The following is a 13406-nucleotide window of genomic DNA, read 5'->3' on the forward strand; positions in this document are numbered from 1 at the left end:
AACTGTAGAGGAGTCCCTGTAGAGGAGTCCCTGTAGAGAAACTGTAGAGGAGTCCCTGTAGAGGAGTCCCTGTAGAGGAGTCCCTGTAGAGAAACTGTAGAGGAGTCCCTGTAGAGGAGTCCCTGTGAAGAAACTGTAGAGGAGTCCCTGTAGAGGAGACCCTGTAGAGGAGTCCCTGTAGAAACGACCCTGTAGAGGAGTCCCTGTAGAGGAGACCCTGTAGAGGAGTCCCTGTAGAAACGACCCTGTAGAGGAGTCCCTGTAGAGGAGTCCCTGTAGAGGAGTCCCTGTAGAGGAGACCCTGTAGAGAACCTGTAGAGGAGTCCCTGTAGAGGAGTCCCTGTAGAAACGACCCTGTAGAGGAGTCCCTGTAGGGAAACTGTAGACCCCTCTCCCTCCAACTCTCCACCTTAAAACATATTCTCTCTGACTCATCCTATAAACAGTTTTTTTATCAGGCCAGAGATGCTACCGCAGCGAGACGTCAACCACCTTCGAGTGTCAGCGCCAGAACTTGAACATAAATCAACATCGTCCTCTTACCGAGTCATCGCCATCTCCACACATCTCCATAAACTTCCTGTCGTGGGAGATACGGGATTCACAGTCTACTTCAACAGCTCTGATAGCCATACGGTTCCATACAGTCGACCAATTATGAGGCTCAGTACGGATTCCCTCCTCTTTTCCTCCCTCCGTTCCAATTATTACAAAGTGACAGGGCTTCTCTTCCTCTGAAGTCTTCCTGGGAGGGAAGGGACGCGCTGAAGGAGAAACTAGATCAGATCTCCACTCTGCCAGCGGTTGCTTAATTGTCAATCCTGTGTTACAATGTTAGAATGGCCTAACTTAATGTATTCAGCACACGGCTGTGCGTGTTCCTGGGTAAAGTGGCCTGGGTAAGAAAGGAGGACCTCCCATTTGTTCAGCACAAGCTCTAATTAACAATGTAAGCACCCCCTCAACCCCCCATCCCAGAGTACCACAAGGATATTTGGAATGTGCGCAATGAAGAACATCTATTGTAATGCATATTTAACTTAACTCTCCTTTTATCAGTCTGCCACACTCAGCTGTGGTTTTCAAAAATGACAGAGAGAGGATTAGAGAGGATTTTTTTGCATCCAAGACCAATATACCAAGATAGTGAGATTGTCTCAGTCCCGGTAGAGTTGACTGAGGCTGATATGAAAGTGTCTGACACTACGTTGAAGATGTTCTCTCCTTAGAAGGAGACAATGTCCTTGTCAAGCTGAACTTCAGAAGAGGCGTGTTAAAATGTGCGAGACAACGTTCTTAACCAAAATAATGAGCTCTCATCTCTCGTCTCGGTTTCTTAGCCTGTCCCCTTCACTTACATACTTATTACCGGAAGGGACAAACTGAAAACACGGCTGTGTGGTAACCAGGTAAACCTCACACAAACCAAGGCAGGAACTTTGGAATTGGCCAGAACTCGACCCTGTGTGTGTGTCAGTGTGTAGAGTCCTGTGAGTGTGTATAGAGACCGTGCAAAAATGAAAATGAATACAAGGGTTAACTCAGATAGCCACGTAGCCACTCTGTTAGCTATTCTGTCCACGCAGCTCTCCCAAGGGGTTTGGCTTGATCCACAGCTCTCCCAAGGGGTTTGGCTTGATCCACCGCTCTCCCAAGGGGTTTGGCTTGATCCACCGCTCTCCCAAGGGGTTTGGCTTGATCCACAGCTCTCCCAATGGGTTTGGCTTGATCCACCGCTCTCCCAAGGGGTTTGGCTTGATCCACCGCTCTCCCAAGGGGTTTGGCTTGATCCACAGCTCTCCCAAGGGGTTTGGCTTGATCCACCGCTCTCCCAAGGGGCTTGGCTTGATCCACCGCTCTCCCAAGTTGTTTGGCTTGATCCACCGCTCTCCCAATGGGTTTGGCTTGATCCACAGCTCTCCCAAGGGGTTTGGCTTGATCCACAGCTCTCCCAAGGGGTTTGGCTTGATCCACAGCTCTCCCAAGGGATTTGGCTTGATCCACAGCTCTCCCAAGGGGTTAGGTTTGATACACAGCTCTCCCAATGGGTTTGGTTTGATACACAGCTCTCCCAAGGGGTTTGGTTTGATACACAGATATCCCAAGGGGTTTGGCTTGACACAGCTATACTAGGGGTTTGGTTTGATACACAGCTATCCTAGGGTCTTGGCTTGATCCACAGCTCTCCCAGGGGAGGGCTAAGAGTGTGACACTCTCCCGGGGTTTTAATTTGTGAACTCCCTGACACGGCTGGCAGCCCAACCTTGTTGTCTCCCTGTTTAAGTGGCAGTATTGTTGGCCCTGTCGGTGGCGCGCTCAGACACTCAGGCCCAGTGGCGCTAACACCTCGGGGTACAGGCGCCAGCTCTTTAAGTGTTTGCACTTTGGGCACAAGGCACAAAGGAAGCTGGTACTGCTATAGGAGTGTGACTAGGAACGTCTGAGGGCTAGAGGAACATAGTCACACTACCTTACGGACATGTTACATGACTGATTCAATCATCAAATTGATTCAAACACTACAAATGAACACAACTTGATTTCTGTGCTAATATGGATGGATATAAACAAAGTAACTTATGGCAATGAGATTAAAAAAGTATTTCCAGTTAGACAGCCATTTGAGGTCATTTACAGCCATTTGAGGTCATTTGATTTATACTGTTGAGTTGGAAGAAATGGGTTCACAAGGAATACACCTTTAAAATCCTCTGTAAAAATAGGGCTTTCGGGTCCAACTCACCTCTCCTCAACAAGCTTGTCTCCCACCATCCATCGGACGTAGGGCGCTGGATAACCCGTCACCACACACGGCAGCAGCAAACTGGCCCCCACCACTTTGGTCACAGGAAGTGGCTCTACCAGGAACTCCAGTTCTCTCTCCTCTCCGGTTTCTGTCCAAACAAAGAACAGGGTCGACCTCTGGTTAACGTGTGTCATCATTCCTCACTTCAAAAGACATCCTGAGATCTGATCTGGATCAGTAAAATGAACAGCAGCTCTGGTGACCACTCAGGAGGTCACCCAACTGGCTGAACTGCTTTGCCCAAAGTTAACCCCTTGAGATGGCGAAAAGACAGTGACTCTGAAGGTATGTTTAACCTCTTAATTAATAACCTCTTAATTATTTTAAGATTTTTTTTTTGGGGGGGGGGGGGGGGGGGGGTTAAATTTCAATCAATTCAAGAAATTAGTTGAAATTCCCTTCAAACAATTGCATTAATTTTCGATTAGGATTTTTGAAGTTAACTCAATTGCAATGGAACAGACCCCCAAAATGACCCAAAATGATTGTTCTCTCAGTCAACTGTTTCAGTCCATGTATGGTACCACCAAAGAACTCCTGAAACGGCCTGTTGCTTCTATGATGCAAAACATCTTGTGTGTATGTGTGTTTTGAATACACTCTCAGCCTCGGCTACACCTACTGGGAGACATTGAAAAATACACCAGCTGGGACTCGTTGAAGTGTGACTTACCACCTCTAATATCTCCTCTGCGCTGCCTGACAGACCCCAGCCTTTAACAACTCCACTAAATAAAAGTTCTGGGGGTTGAAGCTGTGACACAGTGGAATTCAGCCCCCTTTGAGTGGAGATTGAGGTACAGTTCCCTCTGATTAGCCCACTGGGGGCTCTCTCTCGCCGTGTGTGCGTCTCTCTCTCTCTCAATTCAATTCAATTCAAGGGGCTTTACTGGCATGGGAAACACATTCACATTGCCAAAGCAAGTGGAGTAGGTAAATGTACAAAAGTGGAATAAACAATAAAAATGAACAGTAAACATTACACTCACAGAAGTTCCCAAAGAATAAAGACATTACAAATGTCATGTTATGCATATACACAGTGTTGTAACGATGTACAAATGGTTAAAGTACAAAACAAAAAATAAATAAGCATAAATATGGGTTGTATTTACAACGGTGTTTGTTCTTCACTGGTTGACCTTTTGGGCTCCCGAGTGGTGCAAGATTTTTGCATCCCAGTGCAAGAGGCGTCACTGCAGTACCTGGTTCGAATCCATCACATCCGGCCGTGATTGGGAGTCCCATAGGGTGGCGCACAATTGGCCCAGTGTCGTCCGGGTTTGGCCAGGGTAGGCCGTCATTGTAAATAAGAATTTGTTCTTAACTGACTTGCCTAGTTAAATAAAGGCAAAAAAATTTGTAAAAAATCAAATTTCGTGTCAACAGGTCACAGATCTTGCTGCTGTGATGGCACACTGTGGTATTTCACCCAGTAGATATGGGAGTTCATCAAAATCGGGTTTGTTTTCAAATTCTTGGTGAATCTGTAATCTGAGGGAAATATGTGTCTCTAATATGGTCATACATTGGGCAGGAGGTTAGGAAGTGCAGCTCAGTTTCTTCTCGAGTGCCAGGTCTGTCTACGGCGGCCTTTCTCAATAGCAAGGCTTTGCTCACTGAGTCTGTACATAGTCAAAGCTTTCCTTAAGTTTGGGTCAGTCACAGTGGACAGGTATTCTGCCACTGTGTACTCTCTGTTTAGGGCCAAATAGCATTCTAGTTCTGTTTTTTGTTAATTCTTTCCAATGTGTCAAGTAATTATCTTTTTGTTTCTTCATGATTTGGTTTAATTGTGTTACTGTCCTGGGGCTCTGTGGGGTGTGTTTGTGAACAGAGCCCCAGGACCAGCTTGCTTAGGGGACTCTTCTCCAGGTTCATCTCTCTGTAGGTGATAGCTTTGTTATGGAAGGTTTGGGAATCGCTTCCTTTTAGGTGGCTGTAGAATTTAGGAAGGAAGTTAACCCACTGTTCCTAGGCCGTCATTGAAAATAAGAATTTATTCTTAATTGACTTGCCTAGTTAAATAAAGGTAAAATAAATAAAATAAAATACCATGGGAATGACAAAATCATTTTTTACTTGACTTTGGTAACCAGTTTATAATAGAAATAAGGCACCTCGGGCGTTTGTGATATTTGGCCAATATACCACGGCTAATGGCTGTATCCAGGCACTCCACGTTGCGTCTTGCATAAGAACAGCCCTTAGCCGTGGTATATTGGCCGTATACCACATCCCCTCAGGCCTTATTGCTTAATTATACAACTACTGTACCTTTTCTTTCCTCTGCCAAAGCAGATATGCTGAAGGTTATTGCACACACTACAGATGTCTAGGTCAGTCCTTATATAGTATCTATAGTATTACCTGGCAGTATGTAGAGCTATATAGTATCTATAGTATTACCTGGCAGTATTGTGAGCTGGGCCTCTTCACTGGTCTTGACGGGCCCAGCGTTCTCCACCATGCAGCGGTAGAGCCCAGCGTCGGCCTCCGAAGCGTTGCTCACCACCAGGGCTCCGTTGGGTAGCTGCACCAGCCTAGAGCTCAGCTCCAGGGGCTCACGCTCACGCTCCCACCGGGCTAAAGGCACCAGGTCTGGGTTGACATCGCAGGCCAGAACCTGGCTGTCTCCCAGGCGTATGCTGGCTGCTGCCGGCTGGCTGGAGAACCGGGGCATACCTGGGGAGGAAGAGGGAGGAGGGTTGGTGTTAAAAGTTCATGTTTTTCATTTCTGTTCTGCTGTTGCATTGATGACACATAAGCATGTTTGAGCTGAGAGGAGAGCGAGAGAGAAAGGAGGAGAGCGAGAGAGAAAGGAGGAGAGCGAGAGAGAAAGGAGGAGAGAGGAGGAGAGCGAGAGGAGGAGAGCGAGAAGAGGAAAGCGAGAAGAGGAGAGCGAGAAGAGGAGAGCGAGAAGAGGAGAGCGAGAGGAGGAGAGCGAGAGGAGGAGAGCGAGAGGAGGAGAGCGAGAGCGAGAGGAGGAGAGCGAGAGGAGGAGAGCGAGAGGAGGAGAGCGAGAGAGGAGAGCACAAGGAGACAGATCAAAAGAGGCTTGAGTTCTGCCAGTATGCTACTGCCTCCAGCTACACAGCTGTACAACCAGTTTCATGTGTTTCATCTGGAAATATGCCTACGTATCTGTGTACGAGTGGGCCTGGTCTCAAATCAGACAGAAATGGGACAGAAATACATTTTTCAAAATCCGATCCATTCCTAATCCATGTGTAAGAGGTAATAACCCCAGCCTGAACTACTCCTGGCTGTGATCCACGTTGGTGTAAACTAATGCATGTATCCCTGACAGAACGCTCCAGAACCCAGGGAAGCTCATTTGCTGTAGTGAGAAAAGATTTCACAACACTAATTAAAAAGCTGAATCCACAGGCTGTTTGTGTTCCTCTCCCTACTTTCATCTGTGATAATTATTTCCCGCGTTTAAAGCCATTGATCTGAAACCTCGGTCTATGCCGAGCGGCGTCAAGAAACCACACGGCAACAACATTTTAGTTTCAAGGAAACCCTGACCGAAATGGAAACACGGTGCAAGTATACTATAATATAGAAGTTAAACGATCTGGTCTTTAAAAACATTGGGCCACTTCTCTCTCACACACACACACACACACACACACACACACACACACACAATGGGGGAAGAATTCAATGTGAGGCCTGTTAATGTGATGGTGGCCTGTGTGAATGTTTTGGTTGGCCGGGCTGTTTCCCTGGCGATGCGGAGTCAGTGGTTGTTGTTTGTTCTGGCTCGGTTGAAGCTGTGTGTCCGCAGACAGGAAGAAGTGTTGAAGCTGTGTGTGTGTGTGTGTGTGTGCGCACTTGCGTGCGTGCGTGTGTGTCTGTGTGTGTGTCTCTCTCTCTCTCTCTCTACAGGCGTTGGGCTCCCCTCTCAGGGGGTTGGGGTGAGGGAGGTGAGAGAGTGACAGCTCTGGAATATATCCCACTTCAGAGAAGGCTGAGAGCCGAGACCCCCGGCCACCGCTGAGACCCCGTCTCCACTCAGCACCACATCGCTTCTAACTGTTGGTGTGTGAGAGATGAAGCAGCAACACACAAACAAACACCTCCATAGTGGTGTCGTCATACATACACAAAACAGCCTGGTTTCTATGCGCTCTGTATTACTGTATAAGACAGACAAAGACAAACACTGCAGATTTCTCCACTACACATTCACTCTCACAGTAAAAGTCCACATAGAACCTCAAAGGCCTCTGAGTTGATGTGGCTGCAGTGACAGAGGATCCATCCTATATGTCTGTCTCTCGGGGAGATTCTGATCTGGAAATGCAGCACTGTGTTCGGTACAGGACATTCTAGGCAGCGATGAACCGTCAAATACAACCTTGAAAACAATGCCTGAAAGGTGACCTGCCTCCAGATGTGGGATGTATATAGCCTGGCATATACATGGCCGCCCCAGGCCTCACAGCTGCCTGAGGACCCCAGGGACATCATTAAATAGCTATGTTGGAAAATAGGGAGGAAAGGAGGTTAGTTAGGACGGAACGTCAACAGAGGGAGGGAAAGAACAGAACCTGTACTATATTGTCCATTTAATGGAAACGAAAGGAGACACTATCACAATACCCAACCTCACACACAGGTGGGAGTGTACTTTATCAGCCTGGCTGACTGGCTGGATGACTGGCTGGCTGACCAGTGCCCTGAGCACCTTCTCCATGCTCTTCACTTTGTATTTAGGCCCTGGAGCTACAGTGGTGGCCTCCCTTTCCTGTTGCCACAGTGGTGGCCTCCCTTTCCTGTTGCCACAGTGGTGGCCTCCCTTTCCTGTTGCCACAGTGGTGGCCTCCCTTTCCTGTTGCCTGTGTGATAGACAGGAGATTCTAAAGCTAACACTAAATTAATCACAATTCTCCCATTTAATCGACAGGGTGGCTCCTGATTTTCCAGCCGCCTGCCAGACGGTATCTATCACTGCTGCTCCAACGATCTTTACTCTTATTAACACTGAGTGGTGAGATAGGCCCATATCAACTCAGAGCAATAGAGTTTTAAGTGTTTGATATGCAGTGCAAATGCAGGGCAGCTTCCCCTGTAGGTCTGTAGTGTACGGAGCTGCAATTAAAATAACCTATTCCACTCAGACTGCCAACCACATACTTAACATATGTCATTTTTGGAGCTCAAGTCAAACTACCAGGGAAAATGACTAAGAAATGTCCTTAATCTTGCGTCATTCCCTGATCTAAAAACCTACATTACCTGCATTTGTTGGTAGTAAAAGTAATGATCATTCTGGAGATTAGTGAAACAGCACGGTGTCTGCTTTAAGGACGATACCCGTGAAAAGACAGAGGATCTCCCCACCTTTGAGCAAACTGAGCATCACACAATGTGTCTCCTACCATTTTAATTGAAAGCAGGTCTAGAATCAGTAAAGAGAGCTTAACGGAATATGCAGGCTTTAGGGATTTTGTATACTCGATTCAACAGAATTAGACTTTTTAGAAGCACACACACACACACACACACACACACACACAGCTTTAGGAATCTCTCCAACGAAATTCAACAGAATTAGTCTCTTTACAGCAGAAAATAGCTGCCGTTCTCCTTTTGACCAGGAGACATTCCTGGAGAGTTAGTCATGCCTGTTTTTCCAGCCCGTTAAGATCAACTTTCTTTCTCCAAATGAGGGGGGCAGAAGAAAAAAAGGTTTTGGGAATTGCCCACCGTTTGTGAGTCTGTACCTCATACACGGCTATTGAGTTTCAGCAGCGCAGGACTGGTTCTCTAACTGGTGTTAGATCCGTCTCCCTGTCCGGTCCTGTCAATGCCAATCATCCAAGAGCAATAGCTGGCCAGTGTTTGTAACAGTGGTGTGGACGGGGCAGGGAGAAGAATGCCCCGAGGCACTGGAACACAGATGAACATTTTGGGAGAGTCTGTTCCTTAATAATTCAAACTTAAAATAATAAATAAAATAAAATAGTTTTTACAGGAAACGTGCCATTGAAATCAAGACCCCTAATGAAGCCTCAATTCAGTGACGTGTGACAACCGTACTGGTGCTACCACCCCATAGCATGCCCCTTCTCTCAGGTACACTGTCACACACTGGCTGAACACACCAACAGAACAATCATTCTTATTGGCTGGACGCTTGATCAATTCCACCGGGTCACACGGAGCGAGACAGAGTCCGCTGGTTCAGAGCATCAAGCCGTGATTTGATAGGATGACCCTGGTCACTGCGGGGGATATTGTCAACACCCTACCCAATAGGAAGACTTAGAACAGTGTGAAGACATGTGATCGATCAGACGTTTCTCTGTGCCAGACTGAGTGATATTGAAGACGCAGCATCATGCTGATAATGGGGATAATATGCCATGTGTGGGATATGGTGTGTCGTGTCACGTACATTTTTGCATGCTGCAGGGATATTTGCCTTTGTATTTAAAATGGCATCTAGGCATCCGTAGCCTATTGTTTCTTAAATTCTATGGTCCGTAGCCAATCCCAGCCGTGCTCCCTTGAGGCCATATTGCCATATAAGAGGTCATTAATTCACTTATTCAAGGTTTTAGGACGTCGCTGAGAAGGTTCATAATCCTTCCTCTGTTACAACGACTCAGTCAGTCTCTCAACGGTGAGTTCTTTAAAGGACCGAGGAGGAGGCAGGTAGGCAGTTTTTAAAACACTGATTCACACAATCACAAGCAGCAGATAGACTCATGTTTTCATCCATTTTGGGGCTGTTTACAAAGTGTCGGAGAAACTCGGCTGGGGAAGAATTTACAGAAGCTGTTAAGCAATGGTATGAGAAAATAAATCTGTCCCTGGGAAAGTGACAGTACTGTACCTCAGAACCTCTGGGTTGGTAGGAAACACCAATGGCGCTCTGTGGGAGGTCAGGGCTCACATGACCAGGAAAAGGGGGAGGAATCCCGGGCAATATAAATAACCAGCGACCGTTCCGCAAGACAATCGCTCACATTTCCCCCCGCTTTGGCTGTCAAACATTCATTGCCTCATTCCAAAACACAGCAGTCTCCCTCCGAATCAAAGGCGGCCATTTTGTTCCAGTGTTTTTCTCTATTAAATGAGGAGTTAAGGAGACGAGAGCCAAGCCGTGTGTGTGGGCCATGCTAGCCAGGATCCTTGGGACGTCACACTGATGTCACCCCATTGACGTTGACATTTAAAATGGTTAAAATTAGGGATAGGTAAGGGTTAAGGTTTCAGGTAGTGACGTACCAAGGATACTGAATAGCACTAAAAGTGTGTGTCTGATGTGACCCAGTTCACTGGTGAGTTCAGAGCCTTAAGAGGCGGTGCATATTGCATGACTCCAACACAGGACGATGAATACTTTATACAGAAGGGAGATGAAGACAGCTACGTGCTTGCCTGGCTAGCATCCGCATGAGGAAGAGATGCTGTATACACCAGATAGGTTTGTAAACAAATGCATCCTTCCAATCACAAATGAATTACAGGTCTGACATCATTGAATGGCTGAAGACATTGGTAGAAACTCGTTCGCCTACCCAATTCTGTTAGAAAAGTGAAAAAAGGCAGTGAGGGAAATATACCACCTGCAGTACCTTAGGAAAGTATTTACACCCCTTGACAATTTCCACATTTTGTTACGTTGCAGCCCTATTCTAAAATTGATACTTATCCTTGGCAATCTACACACCATAACCCATAATGACAAAGCAAAAATAGGTTAGAAATGTTTGATTTATTTTTTTTAAACAATAAAAAACAGAAATAGCTTATTTACATAAGTATTCAGACCCTTTGCTCTGAGACTCAAAGTTGAACATCCTGTTTCCATTGATCATCCTTGGAATGTTTCTACAACTTGATTGGAGTCCACCTGTGATAAACACAATTGATTGGACATGATTTGGAAAGGCAGACACCTGTCTATATAAGGTCCCACAGTTGACAGTGTATGTCAGAGCAAAAACCAAGCCATGAGGTCAAAGGAATTGTCCCTAGAGCTCCGAGACAGGATTGTGTCAAGGCACAGATCTGGGGAAGGGTACCAAAACATTTCTGCAGCATTGAAGGACCAAGAACACAGTGACCTCCATCATTCTTAAATGGGTCTGAATACTTATGTAAATGTGATATCAGTTTATTGCTTTGTCATTATGGGGCATTGTGTGTAGATTGATGAGGTGAAATAAACTATTTAATACATTTTAGAATAAGGCTGTAACGTAACAAAGTGGAAAAGGTTCTGGGGTCTAAATACTTCCGAAGGCACTTTATATCTAAAGGAAATCTACCGCATCCTGAAAGGCTGTTTTCTTGGGGCTCCTCCGTAACCAGTGCCTCCGTTAACCTCCGTAACCAGTTCCTCCGTTAACCTCCGTAACCAGTGCCTCCGTTAACCTCCGTAACCAGTGCCTCCGTTAACCTCCGTAACCAGTTCCTCCGTTAACCTCCGTAACCAGTGCCTCCGTTAACCTCCGTAACCAGTGCCTCCGTTAACCTCCGTAAACAGTGCCTCCGTTAACCTCCGTAACCAGTGCCTCCGTTAACCTCCGTAACCAGTGCCTCCGTTAACCTCCGTAACCAGTGCCTCCGTTAACCTCCGTAACCAGTGCCTCCGTTAACCTCCGTAACCAGTGCCTCCGTTAACCTCCGTAACCAGTGCCTCCGTTAACCTCCGTAACCAGTGCCTCCGTTAACCTCCGTAACCAGTGCCTCCGTTAACCTCCGTAACCAGTGCCTCCGTTAACCTCCGTAACCAGTGCCTCCGTTAACCTCCGTAACCAGTGCCTCCGTTAACCTCCGTAACCAGTGCCTCCGTTAACCTCCGTAACCAGTGCCTCCGTTAACCTCCGTAACCAGTGCCTCCGTTAACCTCCGTAACCAGTGCCTCCGTTAACCTCCGTAACCAGTGCCTCCGTTAACCTCCGTAACCAGTGCCTCCGTTAACCTCCGTAACCAGTGCCTCCGTTAACCTCCGTAACCAGTGCCTCCGTTAACCTCCGTAACCAGTGCCTCCGTTAACCTCCGTAACCAGTGCCTCCGTTAACCTCCGTAACCAGTGCCTCCGTTAACCTCCGTAACCAGTGCCTCCGTTAACCTCCGTAACCAGTGCCTCCGTTAACCTCCGTAACCAGTGCCTCCGTTAACCTCCGTAACCAGTGACTCCGTTAACCTCCGTAACCAGTGCCTCCGTTAACCTCCGTAACCAGTGCCTCCGTTAACCTCCGTAACCAGTGCCTCCGTTAACCTCCGTAACCAGTGCCTCCGTTAACCTCCGTAACCAGTGCCTCCGTTAACCTCCGTAACCAGTGCCTCCGTTAACCTCCGTAACCAGTGCCTCCGTTAACCTCCGTAACCAGTGCCTCCGTTAACCTCCGTAACCAGTGCCTCCGTTAACCTCCGTAACCAGTGCCTCCGTTAACCTCCGTAACCAGTTCCTCCGTTAACCTCCGTAACCAGTTCCTCCGTTAACCTCCGTAACCAGTGACTCCGTTAACCTCCGTAACCAGTGACTCCGTTAACCTCCGTAACCAGTGCCTCCGTTAACCTCCGTAACCAGTGCCTCCGTTAACCTCCGTAACCAGTGCCTCCGTTAACCTCCGTAACCAGTGCCTCCGTTAACCTCCGTAACCAGTGCCTCCGTTAACCTCCGTAACCAGTGCCTCCGTTAACCTCCGTAACCAGTTCCTCCGTTAACCTCCGTAACCAGTGCCTCCGTTAACCTCCGTAACCAGTGCCTCCGTTAACCTCCGTAACCAGTGCCTCCGTTAACCTCCGTAACCAGTGCCTCCGTTAACCTCCGTAACCAGTGCCTCCGTTAACCTCCGTAACCAGTGCCTCCGTTAACCTCCGTAACCAGTGCCTCCGTTAACCTCCGTAACCAGTGCCTCCGTTAACCTCCGTAACCAGTGCCTCCGTTAACCTCCGTAACCAGTGCCTCCGTTAACCTCCGTAACCAGTGCCTCCGTTAACCTCCGTAACCAGTGCCTCCGTTAACCTCCGTAACCAGTTCTCAGTGCAACCAGCAAGAGGGAACAGAACCAACATCCTCTCTGAGAGGGGGCTGTTCTGGACAGCGTCTTATGACCAGTGAAAACACTGAATGAATCTAATAAAGTAGCAGCTGAGGTACTTTGTCATACTACACAAACACCTGACAAACAGTCCCATTGAGAACATTATGCGATGAACAGTCTGGCAGCATCTTCACGACAGATTTATCTTGTTAAAAAAAAAAGTGGAAGGGATTTCGAAAGCGTCATATCTTTCATGAAGATGCAACACCATGTCTTGTGATGCCAATCTAGCGACATTACACCAATGTTATCTAGACAGGGTAATTGGCATCAAGCCTGACACGGAATCGACAGAGAAGCCCTACTAAAACACACAAGGCTATTATTGTACGTGTGTAGAGGAGAGGTTAATTGTATCCACCTGCACGTGTCCTTTACAAGCGTGAGGCGACAGGTGTGATTGTGACAGCTCAGATACAAAACACTAACAAACACAATGCTAGCCTACATACACAAATTGACAGAGGAAACCAAAATGGCCTCTACTGATACCCTATGAAAAGGGGGATATTGAAGAATGAGAA

General features: G+C 47.2%; 1 protein-coding gene across 15 annotated transcripts in view; it reads right to left on the reverse strand.

Moving 5' to 3' along the window:
- The window catches only part of LOC110506963 (neogenin), a 211340-nt gene that overhangs the window by 96471 nt on the left and 101463 nt on the right, over nucleotides 1-13406 (reverse strand). For all 15 annotated transcript variants that reach the window (XM_036963175.1, XM_036963173.1, XM_036963184.1 and 12 more), the window contains exons 3-4: nucleotides 5216-5491; nucleotides 2744-2894 (exon numbers count right to left, since the gene is read on the reverse strand). In XM_036963175.1, coding sequence (XP_036819070.1) covers nucleotides 2744-2894; nucleotides 5216-5491 — 427 coding nt within the window. The remainder of the gene's footprint in view (nucleotides 1-2743; nucleotides 2895-5215; nucleotides 5492-13406) is intronic.

Source organism: Oncorhynchus mykiss, chromosome 26 (genome assembly GCF_013265735.2).
Source record: "Oncorhynchus mykiss isolate Arlee chromosome 26, USDA_OmykA_1.1, whole genome shotgun sequence".
Lineage (NCBI taxonomy): Eukaryota > Metazoa > Chordata > Actinopteri > Salmoniformes > Salmonidae > Oncorhynchus > Oncorhynchus mykiss.